Source organism: Mirounga leonina, unplaced genomic scaffold, assembly GCF_011800145.1.
Source record: "Mirounga leonina isolate KUSES-001 unplaced genomic scaffold, KU_Mleo_1.0 Mir_174, whole genome shotgun sequence".
NCBI classification, from domain to species: Eukaryota; Metazoa; Chordata; class Mammalia; order Carnivora; family Phocidae; genus Mirounga; species Mirounga leonina.
Window position 1 is genome coordinate 42,916,873 of NW_023270451.1, and position 16,325 is coordinate 42,933,197.

At 38.6% G+C, this 16,325-nt stretch overlaps 1 protein-coding gene across 1 annotated transcript in view; it reads right to left on the reverse strand.

Annotated features, from left to right (window-relative positions):
• Positions 1-1,117: 1,117 nt before the first annotated feature.
• HIBADH (3-hydroxyisobutyrate dehydrogenase) overlaps positions 1,118-16,325 on the reverse strand; it is a 105,364-nt gene continuing 90,156 nt past the window's right edge. The window contains exons 6-8 of the mRNA XM_035020803.1: positions 14,760-14,836; positions 6,867-7,023; positions 1,118-2,071 (exon numbers count right to left, since the gene is read on the reverse strand). Coding sequence (XP_034876694.1) covers positions 1,913-2,071; positions 6,867-7,023; positions 14,760-14,836 — 393 coding nt within the window. The 3' untranslated portion in view covers positions 1,118-1,912. The remainder of the gene's footprint in view (positions 2,072-6,866; positions 7,024-14,759; positions 14,837-16,325) is intronic.

Below are 16,325 nucleotides of genomic sequence, written 5' to 3' on the forward strand. Positions count from 1 at the left end.
AAAAATAACAGACATTTGTTATTTGAAGCTCCTAAGTTTTGGGTGGCAATGTGGCAGTTAGCTTTTGCTTTGGCTAACTGATACCATGTGATTTTGCTCAGAATAAAAGCCAAGGGGCGCCTGGGTGGCTTGGTTGGTTGAGTGTCCGACTCTTGGTTTCGGCTCAGGTCGTGATCTCAGGGTCTTGGGATAGAGCCCTGCATCGGGCTCTGCTGAGTGCGAAGTCTGCTAAAATCTCTCCCTCTCCCTCTGCCCCTCCCCGTATCACTCTCTGTGTCTCTCTCTCTCTCAAAAAAATAAAAATAAAAATAAAAAAGAATAAAAGCAATATCCTAACATAGCCTACAAGGCCCTACAAGTTCTGGTTCTCATCTCGTGACTTCACTTAGAGCCTCCTTGTTATTCCTCATATCTAACATCATCCTACCTCTGTGCCTTTGTGCTTTCTGTTCCCTGTTCCTAGAATATTCTTTCCTCAGATACCTGCATGGCTTGTTCCCTCACTTCCATGTTATCTCTGTTCAAATGCCATCTTACCACCCTAACAAAACACACTGGGCACTTCCTTCCATCCATCCCCCTTATCTTGCCTTCTTTCCTTATTATTACCTGACATATTCATTAAACATTTACTTCTTGTCTGTCACATCCCCTCACACACACACGAGACACCAGAACTTAGGGTCTACAAGGCAAGATTTTGTTGTGTTCATCAACATAGCCTCAGCGCTTATAATAGTGCCTGGAATTTTTTATGACCATGAAAATCGTAGTACTTCTGCCAAATTTGGTATCTAGGTCTATCAACAAGAATATTCCTAGGGGCTGTGGTAGGGCAAGTGGCAACTGCACTCAACACTGGGGGACATTCCACTTAATGCAGGCTGAATTCTCATGCACCCACAATCTAGAAAACATTCAAATGAATGCCCATTAAGGATTCAAACAGAGCCCAGCAGGATGCTGGCTTGCCACTGCCCAGTAGAGGCTCTGTTCCTTTTGACCTCCCCTCCCTTCCTTTTCTTCCTACCCTTTCCCCATCGGTCTGTAACACTAGTTTGTCAGATCATTTAGTTGTTCACCAAATGGCTGGGAAGACACAAAAACTCCAAGAAAGTATTATCAGCATAGAAATTTATTTGAATTCAAAATAATACAGTTATATTTAGAATAATGTAATAATTATCTAAAGCAAATACCATCATTGGCTCTGAAACAGTTCTAAAGATGTCATTCTTTTGAAGTCAAAAAATATGTAGTAAGAATGTACAAGGAAGCAAAAATATAAAGAACAAGTTTGCTGAGTATTGGGAATTGTAACAAGGACACACTAAAGTAATGTAACAGAGTCCAAATTATAAAACATGCAGCAAGGAGTTCTCTAGCTTTATCAACTCCCTGGAAAATCCGTGACCTCAATACTGCAAGAATACCACCACTTGGTTAACAGGACAAACTTCCCGAGGGACACAGGTAGTCATTCACTATACTTCCCCTTTTTCTACCTCCTTTCCCCACATCAATTTCTTTTCTTTTCTTTCAGCTTGGTTCCATCCTGTTTAAAAAATATTTGGTTTTATCTGTGAAATGGAGTAAATAATATCCTGATTGAAGTATGCAATGATGTAGTTGAAGATGCTCAGGGATCAAACTTTTGAAAAAGGTTAATCAGCTAGTTAGCAGAGACCATCAGTGGCTTTCCGGAAAATAAATTCAGATAACACATGTTTGCTAAATAGATAAAAAGAATAAGCAGTTAAAAATGGGTGGAAAATCCTAGGGTTCACTGGGACCTAGATAATCCAAAGCAGACAGGTGACCTTTGATTAAACCCATTTACTTGTGGAGTGAGCCATAAGGAGGCTCCAGGATAGAGTTTGGTGTCCAACAGCGTCCATGGCCAAGGGCAAACTCAGAAGCTCTCCTCCTCTCGTAGAAACTGGAAGACGGATGAGAAGTCTTTCTTTGAGTAACCCTTTGCACACATCATCCTGTAGATTTGATGGGCTTGACTGCCCAGAAGGATCGGGCTCTTTGTGCTGGTGGCAGAGTCTTGTGCTAACCCCAGATCCTGAATCAAACAAAGGCAGAAGGAAACACATTGAGACTGGTAGTTAAGGCTCTTTGGAACTGTGGCTCCGAAAGCTTTGGTTTCAAAGAAGGAGAAACGAGGTCTGAAAAAATAAGATGCTTACGAATACTGTGGTAAGTTATATATATATTATTTATTTATTTATTTATTTATTTTTAAAGATTTTATTTATTTATTTATCAGAGAGAGAGAGAGAGCGAGCACAAGCAGGGGGCAGCGGCAGGCAGAGGGAGAAGCAGGCTCCCTCCTGAGCAGGGAGCCCGATGCGGGACTTGATCCCAGGACCCTGAGATCATGACCTGAGCTGAAGGCAGAGGCTTAACCAACTGAGCCACCCAGGCGTCCTATATATATATTTTTGTAAGTACTTTCATATGGCCGCAAAACTGCTCCAGACAGAAACCTTAATTTCTGAGTATGCTCTCCACTCCTCCACCAGACCCGTTTGTTTTGTTTTGACTTTGGACAGGGGTCACTACACAGATGAGATCATATAGGGAAATGCTTTTTCAAATCTGCAGAAGCCTGTAAGCCTAAGACAAACCCCATTGTGACTGAATATCCATTCAGTATCTTATTCAACAAATATTTAGCAACTGCTGTGTGCTGGGCACTGTTCCAAGGGCTGGCGACACAGGCATGATAAAACCCAGTGACTGTTCTCATCAAGCTTGGGGAAGATGGACAACAGAATACTAAAACTTCAGACAATGACAAGCACTATGAAGAAAAATAAAGCAGGGCAAGGGATTGGGAAGTGGCGGAACAGCAAGGGTCGGGTGGAAGGAAGGGAGTCCTGGTAGACGAAATGTTTAGGGAAGATCTCTCTGAGGTGCAGACACCTGATCTACAAACGGAGTGTTAGGGAGTAGTGAGTCTTTGGAGAGTAGGGGGAAGAGAGTTTCAGGTAGATGGAACAGCAAGGTGAAGTCCGTGTGAGGGGACATGGCTTGGGTATTCAAGAAATAGCAAGCAGGGCAATGAGGCTGAATGTGAGCCAGGGGCTGGAGAGGGAAATGAGTCCAGGATGGACACAGGTAAAACACGGCAGCTTTAATGCGTTTGGTAAGGAGTCTGGATTTTAAGTGCAATGGGACATCTGCCTTCGTGACAGTTAACATCTCAGCAAGCTAATGCTTCATTCTGAGGGTTTCAGAAAACTTATGGCTGTTTAAAAGTAGACAAAAGTGGGGCGCCTGGGTGGCTCAGTCAGTTGAGCGGCTGCCTTCGGCTCAGGTCATGATCTCAGCGTCCTGGGATCGAGCCCCGCATCGGGCTCCCTGCTCGGCGGGAAGCCTGCTTCTCCCTCTGCCTGCCACTTCCCCTGCTTGTGCTCTCTCTCTCTGTCAAATAAATAAATAAAATATTAAAAAAAAAAAAAGTAGACAAAAGTGAACATTATAAATCTTTTATAGTTAATCGGTAGCTAATGAATATCCACTACCATAAAAATGGAATCTTGTCCAAACCTGAACTATCTGAGGTTGATGGAAGACAATGAAGGCTTGGATAATTGGAATAATATTTCATTTTATTTGTGATTTTATAAGAGCTGCAAACTAGTGGCAAAACCAACTAGATCTTCTTACCATTACCATCCTCACTTCTCCCACCAATGGAAAAGTCAGCAAACAATGAAAGGGGAAAAGAAGAAGCAAGATGAGAAATATTTTTACTCTCTGAGGAAATCTTTGATAATGGAGCAGTTATTGATACACTCCACTCAAAGGAAAAAATTATTCAAAGAAAAAATAACAAGTCTCTGGAATATGTATGATGGTAGAGGTGCAAACAGGATTTTGTGCTTACTTGTAAAATTTTCACGGGTAGACAACAGATTTGAAAAAACTGCTTAATCTTAAAGTCTTCTATAGCTTCCTAAAACTAAAAAGGGAGTTTAATTGTTACCCACACAGTTAACAAACATACAGCTTCACTACCGCTTATACCCAGACAACCCTCTCTTGTTGACATCGTTTTGCAGCATATCTGTAAGAATGAGTTAATTTTCAAAAGACGTAGAGAAAATCTACATAAACTGCTTTCCACTTCTAACCTAGTTAACTGGAACAGAAGAACTCGGAGTTAAACGTAACACACTGAAGAGAACACAATACTATCGAGAAGAAAAGTCTAGAGTTTTTCAACGGGCAAGTACATACCCCAGATAAAACCTAACAAAACCAAAAACATGGACAGTAAAATAGCTTTGGCGCCTGCTACCTTAAAAGGATGCACATTCTAAAAAGAGAAAAGTGATTAGTCTCTCAAAGTCTGAGAGGCTTGTCTATCTTGAAATGTTAGAAAAAGAAGGCATCCTTTGAAGCTTATGATATGTAATTTAAAATAAACAGATTTTCCACTTCACTAGTCAAATAAAATATTTATGAATTCATGAGCTAAGTAGGTAGTTCAGGAAAAAATATAAAACAATAATAAAGTTTCAACAAGTTAATGGAGGACCAAGTTATGTTTTACAGGGAAATGGGTACACTGGGGGAGGACCAAGAGTTGTGATTTTCCGTATGTTGTTCTCTAGTGGCCATCACAGACCGACATCTAGGTTGGAAAGTGCAAAAGAATGATCTAGTTTTCATATTGACTATGTTCTGATTATATAACATGATAGAATTTTATGATGCTGAGACCTAGAAATAAATGTACAAGCCTCTACTTCAACGACACACTAACATATCCCCTCCCACAATACATTTAATGGCAGTTGAGCAAAACATCTCCTAGGAAGTAAAGCCTTGATGTGCCCAAGCAGGTCTGACTGCTTTAATCAATGCAGCATTGATAGGGATTTCTTTAACCTCCATCAATTTCTCTATATGAATCTAATTAGCTATGGTGTGTTTTTGTTAACAGCAATCCAAAATGATGCAAGATTTTTTTTTTTTAAGTTCCTTTCTAAGTACTCTCATTCCAAGCAAAATTAATCAATCTTCCTCTTTATAAGGGAAATCACAACTGCATTTCACAGAGGAAATGAGATTAAAGGAGACCAGTAATTTCCATATGTGTTACTCCCGCACTGTCTCATGCTGTTAGTTGAAAATGCTATCGTTTATTATCAAGAAAATCGTTGCAAAGGGAAGACCTTAACCGTGGCAGATTCTTCCTGGGCAGCGACTGCAGCAGACGGCGAAAGCCAGGTGTACCACACCGGGGAGGACAGCGAGGGCGGAGTCCCCAGACAAAGCCAGCACGGCAGAGGACCAGCAGGCCAGACAAATTCATCTGACCCCTTTGACGAGAAGCCTCCCACCTCTTACTACACTCTACTTGTTAGCTGCTTCCTCTGCTCCGACCATCAGCGGTGTTACAGGAACCGAATAAGCTAGCGGCTCACAACCCACTTCATATGGAGACAGAATGGAAACTGAGCATAAATGTGATTCTTCCATCCTTCCATGTGCTCTAATAAATCACCCGCAGCTTCAATGAAAACAATACACTTAAGGAGCTACTTCCTGTTTCTAACAACAGCCACACAGCACAATTACAAAAGCCTGTGTGGAGGACATGCAAATCTAAATACAGGATACAGACTGGCATAAAAATAAGTATTTTCTTAAATGAAACATGAGGAGAAATCAAATTGCAAAATAAGAAACAGTTCGAACACTGCTTTATCCAATAAATATTTAAAGCGCGCTGACGATACACCAGGAAGTGTGCCAGAAGCTGGGATGGAGGGGGCAAGGACAAATGGGGTGCAGGCAAGGGAACAGCCAGCCTGGAGGTTTGCAAGTGAGAAACAATGAGGGGCAGAGTTCAGTATGACTGAAGCAAAGAGAGGGGCTGCGAGGGCAGAAACAAGCTGGTGGGACAAGCAAAGGCTAAATCATCAAGGGCTTCATAAGACAACTTGTAGAGACAGACTTTCATCTACAAATGATTGGAAACCATGAGAGAGACTTAGTAGGAGAAAAGGCACACTCGGGTTTTTACATCTCAGAGAGCCCGCTCTTTCCCATGATGTAGAAAATGAACCGAAGAGGACTATGAAAAGCAAGGAGACCAGTAAAGGGCTGACGTGGTATAATCTAAAGGAGGCTCAGCCAAGGTACTGGTTGTGGCAGAGGAGGGGACTTCATGAATTCAAGGCATATTAAGAAACAGAATGGGCAGAATGCCATGGAGAATAAAGGAAAGTAAGCTGAATACGGTGTCCAGGTTTAGGCTTTATTACTTTTGTAATGGGGGGGGGGAGTTAATTATGGCGGCAGGGTGGGGTGGGAAATAGCTCTACACAGAAATCTGGAAGTCTATCCCCCTAAAAAGTATTTTCTAAAGTTGAGATCACAAATAGAAGGTCAACAATTTGCTTTTCAAATGACTTTACACATAAATACACACATGTTCTTAAAGCAGGAATGTATTTAGAAATCTAGTATCATGAGAAAGATCCTCTCTTCTTTTGTGATGGGTGTATCCAATGTCAACGTATTATCAGAAAATTCTTACTGCTTCCATTCTAAGGACTTGGTAAATTAACGAAAATTTCTGATGAACAAAATTTTGCCATCTCATATAACAAACAAACCCAAAAACCCACAAAATAAAACTCCCAGCCTATTCTTCTCTTCTGAAATGAACAAGATAAGGGTTTTTATCAAAGCTAAGTTTTAACTCATTTCTAGAGAGTGAGTGAATTTTAGTAATCCTGCCTTCTAGGATAGGCATATGCTTTGTTAAAAGGGGGTGAGGGATTAGACCATTAAGCACTTTTTCCCTCTCTCTTGGGTCGTCTCTGCATTTACCATACCTTAGCCATGAGTGTTGCTCCGAATCCACCCTGATAGTTATTAGCTGACGGAACGCCATCCATCACCCCAGGTACGGGATTGTAACTGTCACTTGACCAACACCGTCCTGAGCTCATATTTAGGATTTTAGCCAATAGTTTGGGGTCAAGCCCTAACCTGTCAAAGGTCAAAGAAAAGAAGTGTTAAATGTCAAAATGTACAAGTCATGCGTGACTTACTTACGTATGAGGATGCTCCACCTTCTTTCTCCATTTATTGTATGTCTTCAAAAATCAAAGCAGATTGATGAAAGCAAAGAACCCAATCTTAGATTATAGGGTATTAAAAGCTAGTGATTAAACATTTCAGACCCAGATAGTTCTGCACTGAGAGAAAACCTTCTGCACTATCCTATTTTTCACAAACACCACACAATTGCCGAAGTCTTGTGGGTTTATCACACACGTGGGTTTTCTAGTCTTTTGGATATTATTGCATTTATGTGTCACATAAGAACCTAAACCAATATGATAATCGAAATTCTACCTTCTTCACTCACAAAATGATATATTTCAGAAAGAAATACTGACAGATAAGCTATGCATCATGGGAGACCGTGTGGATGCATTTATATGTATGTTTACTCTTTTAGCTTTCATGAGAATGAATGCAAGAGATGAGCCATGAGCAGTAAAACAAGCTTAAGAGAAGTTATCATTATAAAAGAAGACATTTCTTGCTGCAAACTTTTCCTTATTTATTAAATCTTCATTAGACGATCTTGCTTATGAAGCAAGTCTGCACAGAGCTGTGACATATGCTATCTATTCAGAGACATGCATTATAGTTCTGGGTCAACTGCTGATAAGGTTACTGATCCTGATAAAACAAAGCTTGCCCAAGCGGAAACATCATTTGTTCTATCACTAACTGATGGCATCAACGGCTGTTCAATGTGGACCCAGAAAAAAAAGAAAATCAAAATGCTGTAATACTTTGATTCTGAGTATCTTAATGCAGTTTGAGAAGCAGTTTTGCTAAGTATCACTGAATCAAGTTTCAAATAAAACTTTCTACCCAGCAATTTATTGGTTTCTTCCATACAAAGAGCCATTATAAAACAACTGTCATAAAAGCTTTCTTTTTCTTAGAACCAATCTCTTCCAGAATTAAAAGAAAAAAAAGAGACTGAAAAGAGACACATGAAAATGTGAAACAGATTGTGCATTTTGGCATGCCTAAGTTGTTTACTTCCTGCATTTGAAACCTATGTCTGTTTATTTCCCAATGTGAGTATCACGAGCAGTACAACATTCTTTCAATGCTAGAGCAGGGGGCTGGGGCTAACAGCCAGGATATATGTACGGATTTACCACATAATATAACTGTTATATAATCAGGCTTTCAAGAAGTAGCCATGGTTCAAGGAATATATATGGCATGCCACATATGTGAATTCATATGGTGGGCCATGTTATTACAGGGGTTTTCTTAAGGATTATAACAGAGAAGATTCACTCTAAATCAGCTGCTATACATTCTGTTCAATGGTAGATTGCCAGAAAGAAAGTCAACAGTTCATTCATTCCTTTATAAAAATCCAAGTTTGTTATTGGTGTAGTTTGCTATTGCTGCTTTCTTTCCCCTTTTAAATAAAGTGAGGGTATCAGTATGCTGTTATAGCAGATGACTTGGGAAAAGATAAAGTCAATGTGCTTAGGGAATAATCTGAAAAGTAAAATCCCAAAGATATTAACAATCAATTAATCTGCTATAACTGTAATAATACATTCTCTAAGCACAACTGTTCAAGAATATCTATGTCTAATGTGTTCCATGAGTAGGGAACATTTTTAAGACCCCAAAACATGGTTCTTCCCTTCCACTTGAAATATAATTTAGGCGCTTCTGAATTTAGGTTTTCTTTTTAAATGGTTCATCACATTTTAAGCAGCAGAGATGCTCCTCTCTTCATAATCTACCTGGTTATACTCAACAGAACCTCACAACAGTCTTTACCGCTAAAGCAATTCATGCTCTGTCTCTAGGACTCACCAAAATGGTGAACAAAGCTTATTATCCTTTGTAAAACCCTACATTTCATTTTTCTTGAGTGTTCAAGGAAAAATACTGGCACTGATTTATGGAACCCTGTTTGGTGAACATATTACTATTTAGAAGCATCCCGAGGGGCACGCAAAAAAGCCAGGTGGCAGTTGCTACGTGCTCACTTGCAAATCTGATGCTTCCCCACTGTGCTGATTCCCCTTTAGGAGACGGCTACTCCCTCTCCGCTTTTCCTCCCCCGACTCCCCACCCTACAGCAAAGTGTATCATTAAAAAGAGCAAGTTAGAAGTGTTTTGCATTTCATCTTTCTGAGGATTCTTTCACTGGCACATATATAACTGACAGTTAAAATTAGACATAATATTAAAATCAGTTACTGAAGTCCTCTGTCTTCCACTGTGCCTAAGGCTTGTAATGGTCTGAAACCAGCTAGAATACACAGTAATTGTCATTCAGAGAGTCTATCCTAGAACGTCATGCTTCACTGGAGAAGACTGAGTTTCCATTTGAAATCAACAAATTAATCCAAGACAGGTATCTGAAAGGGCAAGTTTAATAGGAAGCAGCTACTGGGCTCTCAACCATGATAAAATGTTATTGCTGTTTCCCTGTAAATTGGCTGGGAACATATGATACTTTCTGCATAAGAGCCCCATTGCTGTTCAGGAGATATACAGCTCAAGCCATCAAAAGGATGACAGTCTGTCAGTCCCCATAATAACTTGCCACTGGATGTGGTTCGAGAGTGTGCGCGTGCATGCATGTGGCTTTACAATTGCTGGAATGTTCTCTGATATAAACAGAGAATGAATTCATTGCTCTGACCGCATATATAATGCAACTCAAATAAACGTCACTGTGTCAAATCTACTCACCTTTAAATCATAAGAATTCTAAAGGAACTTTTGAGAGAAGTAAAAATGATGCATACACTGTAAAAAAAAAAATTAAAGAGAATCCAGATGTTTGCCTTCACTGTAACCAAGGCTTTTAAAAGGACCAAAAAAGTTTGTTCACTTTATATTCTCTAGAAGTATCTATACTGTCTGGTTTTATGTAAGAACAAAGCAAATTATGTCACTAAACTGATATGTTTGTATCACAGAAACAGATCTGGAAATGAAACACTTAAGACTATGTCAGTTTTAATCAATCATTCACTTACTCATCATTGTTTACACAGATCTGCCATGTGCAGGCGCTGTGCTTGGAGCCAAGGAGACACAGTAAAGAAGCGAAGAAGAGGCTGTGCCCACCTTCTAGGAATGGGCCAGTTAAGACACATACACACAGGTAACTTTTACCTGAGGCAGGAGAAGTGCCTTCCTTCCCTCTCTCTCCCCCTTTTATCCATGTGACAAATCTTCCTTGAGTACCTACTATGTGCTAGGTATGTTCTTAAGATATAGCAATGAGCAGATAAAGCCAACCCCTTCCATGGAGCATGCCTTCTAGTTGGGGAGACAGGCAATAAACAAGCACATGAATAGACATGCCAGCTGGTGGGAAATGCTATGAAGAAACTGCTTTAAAGGTACAACTCAATTCAAATACTAACCACCACCACCATCAACCACATAGATAACTACCATGTTGAGCACTTACAATGTGCCAGGAACTGTTTTAAAAGATCTACATGGATTAATTCATTTAATCTTAGCAACAATCCTGTAGATAGATGCTATTATTTCTGTCATTTTATAAATGAGAAGAGCTTAAGTCTGTGGCAGAGCTGGGATGCAGGCATTGACAGACACCCAAAATCCCACCATCCTGAGTCTCACTGGGTCATGTGGGTAGTGAACTTAACAGTCAATAAGCCAATACTATGGTGTTTTATCAGTTTATTAAGAAATTTGTTCGGGGCGCCTGGGTGGCTCAGTCGTTGGGCATCTGCCTTCGGCTCAGGTCATGATCCCAGGGTCCTGGGATCGAGCCCCGCATCGGGCTCCCTGCTCTGCGGGAAGCCTGCTTCTCCCTCTCCCACTCCCCCTGCTTGTGCTCGCTCTCTCGCTGTGTCTCTGTCAAATAAATAAATAAAATCTTAAAAAAAAAAAAAAATTGGTCAAACTTTTATTATAAACCTTTTGCCACTTGTTATCTATTGTATAGGTATTAGGGTATACAACTAAGAGGCTTCATCACCTAAATGAAAACGCAACACTGTCCTAAGGGCAGTAGCCAAGAAACTAAAATTATGCTTGTGGAAAAGTTCTCATCTTGAACAGCCTTCCAGAAGTTCAACTGTTTTAAGTTTCTTTTAAGGTGGAAGACAACATGGTTGTTGCTAGAGGGGCCTGTGCCCTGGTTGGTAATGCGAATGACCTGTTATGCCACCAATATTGAAAAAAAGAAAAACAAAAAAGTCAATTCCCAGGGGGGCAAAAATAAAAACGTAATAGCAAAACTTCTATTGTCAACATTGTTCCTTTGTGATGCACAGGACAAAACTTCTCTAATGCAAGCAGGGTACCTTCAGTGCCATAAAACTATGCTCTAAGTCCCAACTAGAACCCAATTGGAAAGTAGAAAGGTCCTGGGCAATAGACACTGGGGAGGGTATGTGCTATGGTGAGCGCTGTGAATTGTCTAAGACTGATGAATCACAGACCTGTACCTCTGAAACAAATAATACATTATGTGTAAAAAAAAAAAAAAAAAAAAGAAGATAGCAGGAGGGGAAGAATGAAGGGGGGGAATCAAAGGGGGAGATGAATCATGAGAGACTATGGACTCTGAGAAACAAACTGAGGGTTTTAGAGGGGAGCGATGTGGGGGGATGGGTTAGCCTGGTGATGGGTATTAAAGAGGGCACATTCTGCATGGAGCACTTGGGTGTTATACACAAACAATGAATCATGGAACACTACATCAAAAACTAATGATGTAATGTATGGTGATTAACATAACATAATAAAAAAAAGAAAAAAAGATTCTCAAAATATGTTGTATACACATATTTTTTATGCTTTACTTTTTTTTGTAGCATTTTAAAATTTCACTAACATCCATAAAGAGTCACTGTAAAAGATCATAGGGTCAATAAGAGTTTTAAACTATAAGATTTTATTCTTCTATTTTTTAAAAAAATGGGAAAGTGTTCTAGAAAAAATACTGACTTATGAGGATGAAATTAATCAGAAATGATCACTTCATAGGAATAGGTGACTCAATTTGTAAATGTTGACATTAATGCTCTAAAAAAATTTCACTTCAGAGTGAACAGAATATAAATGTGGCTGAGCCACTCTGATGCTGTACTACTTTGTGGGAATTTACTACTTGGGAATTTATGCTTGCTGATGCCAATTTTCTCTTTCACCTTGCAAAGCTCAATAAATCGTGGCCACTCTCTATACTCTATTAGAGAACAATCCTGTCATTTTAAACCATGTCTGTAAACCATGGAGAAAAGACAATACCAGAAGCAATCATTTTTAGGACTTTCAAACTACTGAGAATCTTTTTAAGATAAACTGATAAAATCCTAATGTTATGAAAATAAGCAATTCATTCGTATAATCTGAAGCACCAGGAACTTACAAATTATTATAACAGTTAAGTAAAACTAGGGAGTTCCTAATTTGTATCCATTCTTTATATGTGATATATGTAAATATATACTGATATAAGTATATATAAAATATATATTATATATAGAGAGAGGTAACTAATGTATGTACAGTTTCGGAAAAATTAAACATTTAAAGGTTCATCTCTCTAAACACTGTTTTTTATCATAATTTAGGATTAAGGCCAATAATAAAGGAAAATCTATTTGTTGCTTTTGCTTTTAACATTTCTATTTGGAATTTTATCACTTTTCCTCTTCTCTTTGATAACAAACTCACTCTAGTAGCCAATGTATATATTTCATTGTATACATTTTATTCAATTCATTTGATTCAAGTGACTTTTTTTTTTTTTTAAAGATTTTATTTATTTGACACAGAGAGACACAGCAAGAGAGGGAACACAAGCAGGGGGAGTGGGAGAAGGAGAAGCAGGCCTCCCACCAAGCAGGGAGCCCGATGCGGGGCTCGATCCCAGGATACTGGGATCGTGACCTGAGCCGAAGGCAGACGCCCAACGACTGAGCCACCCAGGCGCCCCTCAAGTGACTTTCATACTATTCTTTATTAGCTGGTGTTTGGAGTTAGACTTCTATAAGCACTAATCATACAAAAATTTCATTTTAGAATAGCAAGTGATCATCTAATAAGAGTTTTACTAGGAAAATTATCTGAGGAAGACCACAGGATACATCATTATGCCTAAGGAATACCCTGATCCAGTAATGCTCAGAGTATGAAGCAGGATATAAAATAAACTGGCAAAGATAAAGAGGGAAATTCTAGTAGAGTATAGCCTAGGTTATTTACGCTTTTGCTTTTTTATTAGATATTCATTTATGCCCAGAAGAGTGAAGATAAAATTCTAAAGACGCATATGCATACTAATGTTCTATCCTATTGTCAACACCAATTAATTTTGTATGCAATTTTGGTTCCAGAAATTTACACCTTTCTCTTCCATGAAATTAGTCTAGAGGATGGACATGAAAACAAGTTACTGGTTGTTTTTCATTTATGAGTAAGTGACCCATAGCCTAAAACTGGCTATAATACAGACATACCACTCTGAACAGCTTTCTGTATACCACCAGTTTTATTAAGGCTTTGTACAGATACGCCTTACCATCTTACAGACATTCAATTTTAAAATGTAAATGGTACAGGATATTGATAAACCAATTAGCACTGATGCAAAGCAAATTCCTCTTTTATCTCAATTACAACATGACAACTTAATAGGTCAAGATAGTTTAACATCTGAGACAAGGGCAATTCAATAAACAACGGCATCTTGATATGGTAATTAAGAGGAAATGTGAATCCATTACTGTGTTTTAAAAAATACCTCAAGCACTTTGGCTCTTTTAATTTCTTTTATCAAAAGCTGTGATATGAAACACTACTCTGATTTGTGATATATCTGGTAAGCAGCTTGGGGAAGTGTGAAGAAAACACCTGAATAAAGCACCTTGCTAATTAAGCATTTTCTAAAGTAAGAAACGTATATTTATTATCATGAAATACAAAACATTCAAAAAAATTAATTAGGTGATTAATCATATGTAGCATTCCTAACCCAAAAGATTAAAGGCTAAAATTAAGACATTAACCTTAAGCATTCTAAAAGATGATGATCATCATAGGAGAAACAAAATTCCTGAATCACTTTAAGCAAAGTATGAATGCCATTTTATTTTAATGGAAAGATATATCCTTAATTTAAAGTAACAAAACCACAAACAAGTTAAAATGAAAGAATTATGCACATGAGTTGCAGCTTTATGAATGCCATCCAGTTTATCCCAAGACTAAACAACCAAGAGCCTTTTTAGTGTAGATTTTGGAGACTATATTTAAAGTAGATACATAAAACCAGTCATGTGGTAGGATAACACTTGAATTCACTATACATTAAAACGCTGTTTTATACAAATTTGTCCTACACTGCCAAAGTATGTTTAAATTTTATAGTAAAAGTTTCTTGCATTTCAATACAATAGAAGAGATGGAGCTCCCATATAAAAAGGATAATGTAACTTTGAACATACAGCACAATACATTTTATGGCTATGGTAAAGAGTATTCATGCTCTCCAGGGTCCTATTGGCCGTCAAATAAGCAAAGTATGTTAAAGTTCAATAATGAAGTACTTTCAAAATGTTCCTGGATCAACTCATTTATCTCTCATGAACATTTTTTTTCAACATCAGAAAATCAAATAGGGAAGCTCATAAAAACTGTTAGTACATGAAAATATATATTCAACAAACCTGATTCCAAGATTCATAGCTTCAGCAGTTCCAATCATACTAATAGCTAACAGCATGTTGTTGCAGATCTTTGCAGCCTGAAAATAAATGGAGTACATATTAAATATTGTAATTTTCAAGTTGTACTTCACAGGAAGTTGTTCTTTACCCAACGCCACAGGTTTCTTTCTAAAAGAGCATTTAACTGTTGATTCTCTCAAATGGGCAAAGGAACGTGGTGCCACATGCCTCCTTCTGAGCCTACCAGGCTATCTGGCAGCAGACCCTTCCACTGGGTAAGAACCCCACAGTGGTGACCAAGCTCCTCCTGTGAGCTCAGTCTATAAGGAATCTATGTGGCATGACAGCTCTTTTTGTCCCAGTTTCATCGAGATCGAGTTGACATAGAGCACTGTATAACTTCAGGTTGTAGAGCATAAAAATGATTTGACTTACACATATCATGCAATGGTTACCATAAGGTTAGTTAACACCCATCATCTCATACAAATACAAAAAAATACATGTACATAAATATTTTTCTCCTTATGGTGAGAACTCTTAGGATTTTCTCTCTTAACAATTTCCACATATATATCATATGGCAGTGTTAGCTCTAGTCATCACGTTGTACACAAAATCCCTAGCACAACTGCTCTTTATGGAATGGGGCTTACATTCTAATTGGGGCAATGGAGTAACACGGTGAAGATAAAGACAACAAACACACAAATAAAAACAACTGAGTGGAAAATTGTATGGCTATGAGACAGAGACAGCAGGAATTCCAAGATTGCTGAAGGCAGGAGCAGAGAGGAAATGGAACCTGAAACCCATCTTTTAGAAGGCCAGGCAGGAATTTAAAATAGGCAAGAGACAGAAAGGAGGAGAGCAGAGAAAAATGTAAATATATAAGAGGGATTAAATATATCAGATCATGGGATGTTCCTGAGAACAGTAAGAAAACGGACTCATGTACGTATGTTTTAAGGAATAGTGAGAAATTTGATAGGCAACAGCTGTGAAAGCTAGGGTGGAGAGTTAAAATTTGACCTGACAGGAAACAGGTATCCATTCAAAGTTTCAGAATGGGGATGTCTATGATGATACAAACATCTTAATGGAGTTGGTTTTGGTTTCAGTGTTGGGCAGAGTGGTAAACCTGGCATCCAGGGTTTCCGAGCGGTACACAAGGTATGAGAGACTGGACCAGGTAATATGAGGAATGGAGAAGACCGTCAACAACGAGAGACACTGAAGCAAAAATCAACAGAACTTGGAGACTGGACAAGAGAATGGAGACAATAGGTATATCTGAGATAATACCAAAGTCTTGAATAAGATAAAGAGGGTGCCAGCGACCAGGACCAAGGATTAAGAAGAGAGGAGACTAGTGACAGCAAGCGTGTTGATGGGTGGGGGACAACTACTTTGATTTCAGAGTTCAGTGTTGTTATTCACCTCTATCTGATTAGAGAATTGATACATTTCTAAATGAAAATTATTTGCTTTTCAAGAAGAAGATTAAAGTGTGTAGGTTACTTCTTCCTGACTATATTACAAACAGAACTATAGCAAGTAATTAGA